Source organism: Gopherus evgoodei, chromosome 1 (assembly GCF_007399415.2).
Source record: "Gopherus evgoodei ecotype Sinaloan lineage chromosome 1, rGopEvg1_v1.p, whole genome shotgun sequence".
Classification (NCBI taxonomy): domain Eukaryota; kingdom Metazoa; phylum Chordata; order Testudines; family Testudinidae; genus Gopherus; species Gopherus evgoodei.
The window spans coordinates 114886633-114900686 of record NC_044322.1 but is presented as its reverse complement, the minus strand read 5'-3'; the positions used below and the strand labels follow the sequence as shown (position 1 = coordinate 114900686).

Sequence of the window (14054 nt, the reverse complement as noted above, 5' to 3'; positions counted from 1 at the left end):
CACTTCCACAGCCCTTTAGAGCAATGTAATACTACCAGTACTGAACTACTAACATGTGCCATCAGCTTGTGTTTTAATCTTCATACACCAAAAAAATCCTTATTAACACGAAGCAAAACTCCAATATAAACCTCCTTTAGCATACAAAATGTCATTTCTTCCCTTGTTTAAGACGACAGCTTAATATTGTTTTAAAATCTATTGTTCACAGTAGACATCTGAAAATTCTAAAATGAAGCACTTTCATCAAACAAATTAGATAGGTGACAGTTAAGACTGAAAGATTTAGAGGGGTAGGACACATGAAAGGGAAATGATGAATCATTACATTTTACCAAGATTTTTTTTTCTATAACTATTTGTTTTTAGAAGGGATACAATTACAAACCTCCTCACTTTTCTGTAAAACCCATTCAGCATACTTCCACACTAGTTTTTGGTCTGAGCAGAAAGTAAGGAAGTCTACTATATACTCATAGAGGTCCGAACGTGTAAAATCTTGAACGTCTCCATTAACTATTTTCACCCATAACTGAAACAGAAAAAGTGTGTGAGAATTAAACTTTAGGAGTTTGCCTTTAATATACTTAAAATCTTAAACTAAGTCTACTGCTCAATTAAAAAATTACAGCAACATTATTACAATTGTACATTTTTCTCTGGTTGTTGGTTCCTATAGAGTTCAGTGCATGCACATGTGCACATACTCTCTCTCTCTCCCCCTTATCCTAGACCCTAATGGTTAGAGATTAGCTTAAATCCTGAAGCACGGAGGTTTAATATCCCTTTAAAATGTGTTAGCACTAACTCTGGATATCCCTTTTGGATTGCTGCTAAAGTTCTTGGCCTCAATGACTTGCACAGTCTAATTATATGCAAGGAAATATTTTTTCATAGTATCAGTTTGGAATTTGCTCTCTTTGCTCTAAAGTTACATTCAGATTCTGGTTTCTACTTGAATCTGCTCTTAATATTCTAGCACAGGTTCAAAATAACTTAATCAGACAGCAATTTAGCAAAAAGCAACCGTATTTTCTTTCATGCTCATTTTGTTCCTAAATGCAGAATTGTATTAGTTTGCCTAGCAGCTGCAATCAACTTACCACATTTACAGGTGTTCATACAATTTTTTCAGAACCAGGCTAAGTAGTTGGCAGACACTATTTCAAGGGAATCAGGAGTGCTGGAATAATTTTTATAGTGAGGGTGCTAAGAGCCACTGAACCAAACTGGAAACCATGTGTATAATGGCAATCACTTCAAGCCATGGGTGTGGCAGCACCTATCTGGTGCATTACTGGGTTAAGAAGTTATATGCTGAATGATTTTGCTCACACTACACCTCATTTCTGCACCAAGGACCTGACCAATCTTACCATTAACTTTAATGGCCACTGATTGGGACTCTGAAGAGGGATTAAACCCTTACAGGAAATACTAGAACATAGGAAAAAACTTCTTAAAATGAATAAATATGCCTATGAAATACTGGAACGGTTTTTGTTGATGCACAATTAAACATTACAGCATATCCAGAAGCTGCTTTTCTGCCCAGGATCACTCAGGTGACTACCTACCTCATTTACTTAGTCAAATATATGTAAGAAAGTTTATTGAAATCTAGGAAACAACCATATCCCAAGAAAACAGAAAAACACAAGCTACTGAAGGGACTATCTTCTAAAGAAATTACCAAGATAGTTCTTCAGTATGAGAGGTTCCTGTCAGAGACAGAGAACATTTTAATGCTTCTAGCTGAAGATGCACAGATATGATCACAATAGTAACTAGTAAAAACACTTGTGATTTTTATGTTCAATAAAACCCATCATAATTCTGGCAACGAATTATTAAGGTATAAACATTTATCTTGAAAATATAGCTTTTTTTAATCATCATTTATGTGGCTTTGTATTTCTCTAACATTTTAACTAGCCTGAGGAATTAGGTTTTAAGAGAAAGTTCATCCTGCTGTGGATATATGCCAATTTTGAAATTAGAAGTTACCTAGACACATTTTCAGGGTGGTTTATGAACGAACAAGTTTTATTATACCATCTTGATTAAATACTAATTTGTCATTCTAACCTGAAGTGCTGCAGCATCTTGACCATTGTAGTGATACAGGAGTCCAAGTGCAAAATACCTGTATTTTAAAAAATGTATGAACATTTAAGTTCTTAGATCCTCTTTATCATTTTAATATGGTACAAACTGTAAAGGATAAAGAGCAGTGGTTTACTGTCTTCATACATTTCATGCTTTCCTTCATTTTAGAATTCACCTATCCACAAAGTTCTATACTAAGTATCAGTGGAGCAATTCTAATTCATTAACAGCTGTCCTTCAACCAAAACCTCTTTTTTACACTATAGTATTAATAAAACTCTATCTCCTCTTTAAAAAAAAAATCTGATTTTCTTTACTGCAATGTAGACTAGTGTCAAGACACAGCAATACGCAGTTCTGAACAAGAGTCTCCCATGTTCTAAAATTTATTCTATTACAGTATGGCTTCCCATTGTTTCCATTATAATGCCTCTCTATTTCCATGGGTTTAAAATTCTACTTTTCATATTTATTCCAACTAAAGTTAGTCATGTAAAGTCTTTGTCATCAAGTGGATTTATTGGACAACTGAAACAGTAAAACACTCTTAAATCCAATGAAAATCACAACTGAAACTCCCAATCCAGCCTACCCTATGTTATACTATTGTGTAATATAATTTTGGAGGTCTGAGAGGGAAAAAATAGAAAAAGATGCAGACACATTACTTAAAGTTAGTTTTCACACTTTTTCTGTGTACATTTAACATATACAGTTTTCTGAACACTGCTGAATGTCAAGCACTTGATTCTCTACATTTTTATTCTCTTCTGGGTCCTCCCCCCTTCTAAGGTATTCCAAAATAAACCCCTTTGAGACTCTCATAACTGTTCTTCCTTTCTCAATTCAGTGGAAGCACCAGCAAGAAAACAAATATCAAATTTCAGAATTCAAACATTAAGTTTCTGACCAGTGAATAAAGTGGAAGTTTTAAAGTTAACTACTAAATAATTTAACTACAGGTTTAATTAGAATTCAACTTAAAAGTAGTTCTGTTCATGTACTAAGTAGTTCTGTTCATGTACTTTTCTCTCAGCGCAAGATCTCAACAAAGAAACATTTTATTCTTATTGTTCCACTTTTAATTTTCATACTGTCTCTCAGATCACATGGGGTCATACCAGTCTCCCTATCGTTTGTTCAATACTTCACAAGTCATTTAGTTTTAACTACTACTTAGGGTTGCCAGGTGTCCGGTTTTTGACTGGAACGCCTGTTCGAAAAGGGGCAATGCTGACCCAGCCATTAAAAGTCTGGTCAGTGGCGCAGTGGGGATCCGGGGCTAAGGCGGGCTCCTAGTTCCGTGCGGCGGCCCTTGGAAGCGGCCACCAGGTCCCTAGAGGCCACAGAGATCGGGCATTCGCTTCCTAAGAAGCTCGGTAAGCGCCGCTGGGACCCCGCACCTCCCCATGCACCCTAACCTCCTGGCCCAGCCTGGAGCCCACTCCTGCACCCCAACCCCCTACCCCAGTCTGGTGAAAGTGAGTGAGGGTGGGGAAGAGTGAGCGATGGAAGGAGGGTGGAATGGCTGAGCGGGGGCAGGGCCTTGAAGAAGGGGAAGGGGTGTTCGCTTCTGTGTGATTAGAAAGTTGGCAAGCCTACCACTACTACGAAGTATCAAATGACAGCTGAGGTCCTTTAAGCCTAGAAACACCTAGGGACCATGCAATCAAACAGTTTCCTAACCTCAAGGGGAATTTCCCCCCCCAAAGTTTTCCTTTTCAACATTAACAAGTTTGAAAATGAAGTTCAAATTGTACTTGCCTGAACCAGCATAAAATTGCTGGCTTGCAAGCTCCCTACACACAGCTCTGCCAATGCACCTCAAGTTTGAGCTTCAACTCCACCCAGACATTCCAGTCCATCTCTTAAAACAAATAGTCAAATATGCTGTTTTGCCATTTGTGCACACACCACCACCACAAACTAAAGTAAGCCTCATCTGACTGGGACATCTAGAGAAATGGATTCAAATCCTTAAGTGACTGGTAAACGTACAGACCAAAAATAAAACATTTCTCCCACTCCCACCCCAGAGTAGGTGATCTATTTAATGAAATGTCTCACTTTTTGTGTTTCTCCAGCCAGGCAGCACTGTCTGTTAGAAGACAGAAATTCTCCGAAACCAGTAGATCCAGAAGGCTTTCATGATTAGCCTCTGCATACAACTTAAGCAAAGCTGTATCAATGTCTTCCTTGTAGCCATTAGCAACTTCAGTGCTGCGGACTTCATTCAAATAACTCATGAGGAATCGTTTGAACTTCATCATCTTCTCCTGGTCCCCTTGGGTCAGCTGGTTTAAATCAGCATACTCATGAAGAGGCGGATGAGACCGTATGAATGAAGAGGAAGTAGGCAACAGGAAGGGGTAGAGAGAGATCAGCTCCCGGACATCCAGCTGGCCGCTTCTGCAATTACAGTGTCAAACTAAATGAAGCAAAAAAGAAAGAAAAAGTATACATAGGCACACAAAAAAAGCCATATTGAGGTTGTCTGCACACATGCTTTTCAGTACAAAGACATGGTTTAAACTGTCAATTTTTGAAAGTTACTTTTTATTAATCTTACTATCAGAGACATTTCCCCCAGAACAAGTCTGGGGATTTTTCTAGTTCTACAGGAGAACTCTGGTGTCATTCCACATAGGTGTCCCAGGGCATGAAAACTTCATGATTCAGGGGGACTAGTCAGGGGACGATCAGCTTTTCACTTCTTGGTAACTGGTATGAATCCATATCAGGTAAGTACTGACAAATTAACATCTGACAGCTGTGGCCAATGTGAAATTAGTTGCTGGCCCCAGTCCAGCTCTTATGGGATACTACTTTATATTATTTGTGCTGGTCTCTGGATGCATTCAACTATCCTCTCACACAGGGCCTAGGCACAATGAAATCACCAGTGTGTGTTCTGTAGATAAAAGTGACCTGTCCTATGGATAGCCCACCTGGCACCTTTCACCAGCAACTAAATTTGCTCTTCTTTAAAAAGACAGAGAACCTCAGGTAGACCTCTATGCTTTAAAAGAAATTTTGTATGTGGAATGGAGAGGATAGTTGCCAACATATGGTAAAGAGTCAAGCAAACAAAAGACTGATTAAATGAATGGCTATTTATAGATACACAACTATCTGTTGTGTATGGCAGATTAAGTACAGACCTCTGGAGTGTTAAAACCCACCTGCGTTACAATGAATGAATTACCAATGTTGAAAGAGTGTTGCCTGTGCTCACTGAAGCCTTGTTTTCCTTTGAGATGCTCTTTCAGCCAAGGTTGAAAATATTCCTGAAGGATATTTTGAGAGTAAAATGTCTGGCTAGGAGAAGAAGTTACTGCATATGCTCCGATTTGTAGAGCACCTCAGGATGTCTAAAACATCGGTCTGACTTATATTGTTAAGGTTTCAATGCCTGGGACAGCAGTCTGATTTGGACACAAAGTTTAAACAAAGCTAATATTCACAGAGCAGATCCAGAAAGTGTAGAAAAGTCTCTCAGAGGACTGCACTAAGTTTTGAGGACCCAACCGAAGTAAATTAGAGTTGCAACCGTTACTCATGGGATGACGGGACTTTTTCTTGTTTTGGTTTCCACACTTGCAGATGCTCTACTGGACAGACTAGAAATACTGTAAACCTTTAGAGATGGAAGCAGAATGCTCCGAGAGAACAGGGGCTGCTAAGTCTCATCATAAATTAGCTTTCCCATCTTTTATCTTGAGAAGCAATGCAAGAAGTGTATTGATGTCTGAAGTACAGCAATCAGATACAGTTTCTAAAAACCTCAGCGATAACCTCATCCCCACCTCGGCCCCTTTTACTCTAGGGGAATTATGCACCAAAAAAATTAAAGATTCTGCAAAATTCTGCATATTTTGTCAATATAATCACACCAGTTTCAATTATTTTGGCTATTTATTTCAAAATACCTGTCAGCAACTATGCCTGTAACAATGCAGACAACAAAAAAGATTCAGGAAATTTTTTTTTTGACAGATAGATTCCTTACTAAGCATATTAACAAAGAACTCTGAGGAGTAATAATTCATTTAAACTAGGTCTGTTGATTAATCACAATTAACCCACACGATTAACTCAATTTAATTGTAATAAAAAAAATTAATTGCAATTTTAATCACACTGTTAAATAGAATACCTATTGAAATTAGATATTTTTGGATGTCTGTATTATCAAATATATTGATTTCAATTCCAACAAAATACAAAGTGCACAGTGCTCACTATTTATTACAAATATTTGCACTGTAAAATGATAAAAGAAATAGTATTTTTCAGTTCACCTCATACAAGTACTGTAGTGCAATCTCTTTATTGTTAAAGTGCAACTTACAATTGTAGATTTTTTTTTTTTGGTTACAAAACTGCACTCAAACAAAACAATGTCAAACTTAAGAGCCTACAAGTCCACTCAGTCCTACTTCTTGTTCAGCCAATCGCTAAAATGAACACGTTTATTTACATTTATGAGAGAATGCTGCCCACTTATTTATAACGTCACTTGAAAGCGAGAACAGGCGTTTGCATGGCATTGTTGTAGCTGGCACTGCAAGATATTTACATGTCAGACATGCTAAACATTTATATGCCCCTTCATGTTTCAGCCACCATTCCAGAGGACATGCTTCCATGCCGATGACACTCATTAAAAATTAATGCATTAATTAATTTTGTGATTGAACTCATTGGGGGAGAACTGTATGTCTCTGGCTCTGTCTACCCACATTCTGCCATATATTTCATGTTCTAGCAATTCCAGATGATGACCCAACACACGTTTGCTTTAAGAACACTTTCACAGCAGATTTGACAAAATGCAAAGAAGGTACTAATGTGAGATTTCTCAAAATAGCTAAGCATTTGATGCAAGGTTTAAGAATCTGAAATGCTGTCCAAAATCTGAGAGAGACGCGGTGTAGAGCATGCTTTTAGAAGTCTTAAAAGAGCAACACTCAGATACAGAAACTACAGAACCTGAACCACCAAAAAAAGAAAAATCAACCTTCTGCTGGTTGTATTTGACTCAGATGATGAGTGAACATGCATCGGTCCACTCTGCTTTGGATCGTTATTGAGTCAAACCAGTCATCAGCATGGACGCATATCCTCTGGAATGGTGGTAAATTGAATTACTTGTATTAGGTGAATTAAAATTTTTTTTTTGCAGTGCAAATATTTGTAATAAAAAATATACAGTGAGCACTGTATCCTTGTATTCTGTGTAGTAACTGAAATTAATATTTGAAAATGTAGAGAATAGCCAAAAACATTTAAATATTGTAAATGGTATTCTATTAAGAACAGCGTGACTAATCACAATTTTTTTAATAGTGCGATTAATCACAATTGACTTTTTTAATCTCTTGATTGCCCTAATAAAAATGGATAATATGTATATCTAGCTTTTCCCGAAGGCCTACCATTCGCTAGATCTGCAAAGAACTTACTGCTTAAGATTCCCTCTTCAGAGTCTCTGGGTACGTCTACACTACGGGATTATTCCGATTTTACATAAACCGGTTTTGTAAAACAGATTGTATAAAGTCGAGTGCACGCGGCCACACTAAGCACATTAATTCGACGGTGTGTGTCCATGGTCCGAGGCTAGCGTCGATTTCCGGAGCGTTGCACTGTGGGTAGCTATCCCATAGTTCCCACAGTCTCCTCCGCCCCTTGGAATTCTGGGTTGAGATCCCAGCGCCTGATGGGGCAAAAATCATTGTCGCGGGTGGTTCTGGGTAAATGTTGTCACTCATTCCTTCCTCCAGGAAAACAATGGCAGACAATCATTTCGTGCCCTTTTTCCCTTGATTGTCCTGACAGATGCCATAGCACAGCAACCATGGAGCCCGTTCAGCATATTTTATATATATTTTTTTTTCCTGTCACCTTATGTGTACTGGATGCCGCTAACAGGCGTTACTGCAGCGCTACACAGCAGCATTCGTTTGCTTTTGCATGATAGCAGAGACAGGTTATCAGTCGTTCTGTACCATCTGCTACCATTGTAAATTGGCAGTAAGATGACGGTTATCTGTTGTTCTGTACTGTCTGCTGCTATCATGGGTGCCCTGGCTGAGATCGGCCGGGGGCACAAAGACAAAACTGGGAATGACTCCTTGAATCAATCCCTCCTTTATGGTTTCTAAAAATAGAGTCAGTCCTGCCTAGAATATGGGGCAAGTGTACTAGAGAACCAGTGTATCAGAGAGCACAGCTGCTCCGTGTCCGATCCCGCAGAAATGATGAGTTACACGCCATTCACGGGGGGTGCCCCTGCAACAACCCCACCTGTTGCTTCCCTCCTCCCCCAACCTTCCTCAGTTACCGTGGCAGTGTCCCCACCATTTGTGTCATGAAGTTATAAAGAATGCAGGAATAAGAAACACTGACTTGTTAGTGAGATAAAATGAGGGGGAGGCAGCCTCCCAGTGCTATGATAGTTCAGGCAGAACATTAAGCGGTGCGGAGGAGAGGAGTCCAGCATCCTGCTGCTATGATAGTTCAGGCAGTACAGAATCTTTTCTTTACACAGTAAAGGGAGGGGGCTGATGGAGCTCAGCCCCCCAGTTGCTATGATGAGGACGGTTACCAGCCGTTCTGTACCATCTACTGGGAATGACCTGGAATCATTCCTATTTTTACCCAGGTGCCCCCGGCCAGCCTCACCCTGAGGTCAGCCAGGAGCACTCACGGGCTGATGGTGACGACGGATAGCAGTCATATTGTACAGTCTGCCACCAGGGAGGGGAGAGAAGCGGATACTGCTCTTCACTGCTGCAGCATCGTGTCTACCACCAGCATTCAGTAGACATAGGGTGACATTGAAAAAAGTCAAGAAATGATTTTTCCCTTTTCTTTCATGTGGTGGGGGGAGAGAGTAAATTGACGAGCTATACCCTGACCCACGCTGGACAATGTGTTTGAACCTACAGGCACTGGGAGCTCAGCCAAGAATGCAAATACTTTTCGGAGACTGCTGGGGACTGTGGGATAGCTGGAGTCCTCAGTACCCTCTCCCTCCCTCCATGAGCGTCCATTTGATTCTTTGGCTTTCCGTTACGCTTGTCACGCAGCACTGTGTAGCCTGGAGATTTTTTTTTTCAAACGCTTGGCATTTCGTCTTCTGTAACGGAGCTCTGATAGAGCAGATTTGTCTCCCCATACAGCGATAAGATCCAGTATCTCCTGTATGGTCCATGCTGGAGCTCTTTTTGGATTTGGGACTGCATTGCCACCCGTGCTGATCAGAGCTCCACGCTAGGCAAACAGGAAATGAAATTCAAAAGTTCGCGGGGCTTTCCTGTTTACCTGGCCACTGCATCTGAGTTCAGATTGCTGTCCAGAGCGGTCACAGTGGTGCACTGTGGGATACCGCCCGGAGGCCAATACCGTCGATTTGTGCCATACTAACCCTAATCCGATATGGCAATACCAATTTTAGCGCTACTCCTCTCGGTGGGGAGGAGTACAGAAACCGATTTAAAGAGCCCTTTATATCGATATAAAGGGCCTTGTAGTGTGGACGGGTGTGGTGTTAAATCGGTTTAACGCTGCTAAAATCGGTTTAAACGCGTAGTGTAGACCAGGCCTCTCTCTCTCACTCAGCCTAGCTCCCTAGACTGTTTCTGACAATCAATCTCATTCTCGCTCTGAGAGTCTAACTCGAGTGTTTGATTTCTAGCTTCCCAGCTTTGGCAAAATAAGGTTTGCAAGCAATGAGAGACTGGACATCGCATTCTTGAAGCGAACAGCTTGAGCCTTTTACTGTCTTTCAAGTGCAGATGTCAGATCTATTGGGTAACTGTCTTGTTTGGTCTTCCCACAATCCCCTATTAAGTTAGATCAGTACATTTACACTGGAAATTCTAAGAATTCTATAATTACACAGTGTTTTGACCTCACTAAGTCACTTACAATATTATGCATAGATTAATACACAGCAGCTCTAAAATCATCACAGTGGAATGCATAAAGCAAGCCCTTCAACCACCAGCGTCTATCCCCAGTCACCTGGAATCTGCTTCCGTAAAGAAGTACTTTGACAGCTTTCCATTTTTGTGACTGGCAAACAGATCCACTGCTGGGAAGCCATACTTCCATGAGATCAGTTTGAAGATGTCCAGATTCAGACATGATGGAGTTGTTGATGGTGGATCTGCCGAGTCAGTCTACCTTCTCGTTTAGTTCTCACTTTCTATTATTCTTATGGAACTAGTTTCTCCTCAGCCCATTCCATTACTTCCAACACTTCCAAGCATAAGATCCACCTTTGAGTTCTCCCTTGGTTGTTGAGGTTTGCTAGCATGCCGCTGCTCTCTGACTGGACCAGAACAGAACATGATTCAAGAGGTGGCTCTGGAACCTGCACAGGACAAGCTTCACCACTCACTTTCACAAGGCTGATGCTCTCATTCCTATCAATGGAGCTCCATGTGCCTTGCACTGTTCTGGGACCCAGATGTGCTCTTCACTCCAATAGGCTGGTATCCTTTATGAGTACCTGAGGGACCACAGAGCAGACAAAGACCACTGACAGTGGACCCTCCCTAGGACTGTCCAACATCTGGAACTCCAGTAGCTGGACTGGAACCAGCACCCACTCTTGCATGTATAATGGTGTGCAGTTTCAAACCTTCAGCAGAAATTTCTGGCAACTTGATGTGGAATTATGACCATTGCATAAGAAACCAGAAGGCCCCACTCCATCCCTATTTCATCCAATCACCCAATCTGGCAGTCCTATTAAACATTAGATGGGGATGATTGAAATCATGCCTTTTGGATATAAAAGCAATACAGTCCTCCTTCTGAGGGAACCAGTTCTTAGAGATATTGTTGAGAGAGACCATCCTGAGGAGTGGGATATTCTGTCTCCTAGATTCAAATCAGGACAGATGCACAGTCTTTTGGTACCATAGCAAAATCCATACAATGCAATCACTTCTGCTTTGCTTTTGATCCATGATACATGGTTTTCCCATGACTTACCTGCCATCTTCCTTTTGGTACTTCTGTGATGTGGATGAACAAAAGGAGCTTTTCTCCCTGTTGTTGGGCTTGTAGTGCCTTTGAGGTACTGTATGGAGATGGGAGGTCTGCTTTGGTTTGGATGCTCCTTTTGCCACTATCTTATCCAATTTTTTTTTTTTTTCCAGAGAGGGGAAAGCCTATGAATTTGGATGAGCACAGGGTTTGTCTGGTGTGAGCAACAGCAGTCCAGGACCAGATGTGGACCTCGCTGAGAATCATAATGTCCACTGAGGCGTCTGAAATGAAAGGTTTTGCTAGGGATATTTTCGTAAGGGCAGAACTGAAGTCAGGATGGGCCTTGTCATCCGAAAACTTGTAGGTCATCTAGTCAAGAGACTGTACCTCTCATAAAACAGATAGTTGGGTGCTCTGAGAATCCCTAGCCACTAAGGCTCAAAGTCCTCACTAAAGGTGACCTCCATCTTCCAGGTGTCTCTTTGGGAGAGAAACCCCTTTCAATGTGACCATCACATTGATACCATCAGAGCATCTACTTCTGATATTTCTTAATGGCACTTTTTGGCTCTTGTACCTTATGGTACTTAAGTGCATGCCTGCTCATATGCTTGCCCTTGTTAGGGCATTCCCATTCATCCCTGATTATGTCTTCAAAAGAAGATGGAAGCGAATTCCTGTCTCAGGATGGGATTTGGCAGGTATTTGAACTTAGTCTTCTCATCTACTGCCACATGGGGTTAGATCTGTATGGAAGATGTCATTTTCCTGTAGTATCAAATTTATCAGGGAATAACATTTTCCTCCTCTTGCCCTGCTGAGATACCAAATCAGAAAGCTTCCCCTCCTCCTGAGTAGTGGAGATGGGGGTCTGAGTAAGAATAGGAGACTTTTAGATATTTTATACTCATTCTCTTCTGTGCTTCCTGGAGGGAGGGGGCTCTTTCCCCCTCGTTTTGCACTCCATGCCTGTGACCAAGGTGAGGTATCTCTGGAGCCCTGATAAGAGGTTGAGCCCTTTAGATACATAGAATCATAGACTATTAGGCTTGGAAGAGACCTCAGGAGGTCATCTAGTACAATCCCCTGCTCAAAGAAGGACCAAAACAAACTAAATCATCCCAGCCAGGGCTTTGTCAAGCCGGGCCTTAAAAACTGCTATGGATGGAGATTCCACCACCTCCCTAGGTAACACATTCTACTGCTTCACCACTCTCCTAGTGAAATAGTGTTTCCTAATATCCAACCTAGACCTCCCCCACTGCAACTTGAGACCATTGCTTCTTTTTCTGTCATCTGCCATCACTGAGAACAGCCGAGCTCCATCCTCTTTGGAACCCCCCTTCAGGTAGTTGAAGGCTGCTATCAAATCCCCCCTCACTCTTCTTTTCTGCAGACTAAATAACCCCAGTTCCCTCAGCCTCTCCTTGTAAGTCTTGTGCCCTCACGCCCTAAATCATTTTCGTTGCCCTCTGCTGGACTCTCTCCAATTTTTCCACATCCCTTCTGTAATGGGGGGACCAAAACTGGACAAAATCCTCCAGGTGTGGCCTCACTGGTGCCAATTAGAGGGGAATAATCACATCCCTCGATTTGCTGGCAATGCTCCTATTAATACAGCCTAATATGCTGTTGGCCTTCTTGGCAACAAGGGCACAATGCTGACTCACATCCAGCTTCTCATCCACTGTAACCCCCAGGTCTTTTTCTGCAGAACTGCTGCTTAGCCAGTTGGTCTCCAGCCTATAGTGGTGCACGGGATTCTTCCTTCTTAAGTGCAGGACTCTGCACTTGTCCTTGTTGAACCTCATCAGATCTCTTTTGGCCTAATCCTCCAATTTGTCTAGGAAACACTGTATCCTATCCCTACCCTCCAGAGTATCTACCTCTCCCCCCAGCGTAGTGTCATCTGCTAACTTCTTGAGGGTGCAATTCATCCCATCATCCAGATAATTAACAAAGATGTTGAACAAAACTGGCCCCAGGACTGACCCCTGGGGCACTCAGCTTGATACCAGCTGCCAACTAGACATCAAGCCATTAATCTCTACCCGCTGAGCCTGACAATCTAGCCAGCTTTCTATTCACTTTATAGACCATTCATCCAATCCATACTTCTTTAACTTGCTGGCAAGAATACTGTTGGAGACTGTATCAAAAGCTCTGCTAAAGTCAAGCTATATCACATCCACCACTTTCTCCATATCCCCTTATCTCATTGTAGAAGGCAATCAGGTTGGTCAGGCATGATTTGCCCTTTGTGAATCCATGCCGACTGTTCCTGATCACCTTCCTCTCCTCCAAGTGCTTCAAAAATGGATTATTTGAGGACCTGCTACATGATTTTGCCAGGGACTGACCTGAGGCTGACCGGTCTGTAGTTCCTCGGGTTCTCTTTCTTCCCTTTTTTAAATATGGACACTGTATTTGCCTTTTTCCAGTGTCTTCTCCTTCTGGGTTCTAGTCTCACTGTTTATGGGAGTCTCCTCGCAAGAAGCCTTCAATTAATCTTCGGGAGAAAAGAACTATTTAGCAGCCCTGCTTTCTTTACTCACAAGGGGCTGACAACACTCTTCATATTGGGAGTGTTCTAGATCTCTTCTGGCCAGGGACTTACATATGAGTAGGCCTGATAGAGTCCTCCTTGTCCTTAGATTCTCTCCCTGAAGTGCTCAGCAACTCCTAGTTGAGCTTTTCTGCATAGCTAGGGAAAGGGTGTCCCAACGTGCTGCTCTAAGTCTGAACTCTGAGCCCAGGACAGCAAAGATCGGGTGATTGAACAGTCAGGATAGAATTTGCACTCTGCAGAGCCTATAAATGCCACTTCACGTACAGAGCACTGATCTGATTCAGAAGCTAAGTAAGCCATCTGTTCAGGCCTTTATTTTCCTCAGGAGACTTCTCTTTTTCACTCTCTTTATCCTTCTCTGCTAAATGTT

The 14054-nt window shown here is 41.7% G+C and overlaps 1 protein-coding gene across 3 annotated transcripts in view; it reads right to left on the bottom strand.

Moving 5' to 3' along the window:
* Nucleotides 1–14054, bottom strand: part of TGFBRAP1 (transforming growth factor beta receptor associated protein 1) — a 58490-nt gene that overhangs the window by 7572 nt on the left and 36864 nt on the right. For all 3 annotated transcript variants that reach the window (XM_030569772.1, XM_030569780.1, XM_030569789.1), the window contains exons 6-8: nt 4177–4518; nt 2089–2146; nt 389–532 (exon numbers count right to left, since the gene is read on the bottom strand). In XM_030569772.1, coding sequence (XP_030425632.1) covers nt 389–532; nt 2089–2146; nt 4177–4518 — 544 coding nt within the window. The remainder of the gene's footprint in view (nt 1–388; nt 533–2088; nt 2147–4176; nt 4519–14054) is intronic.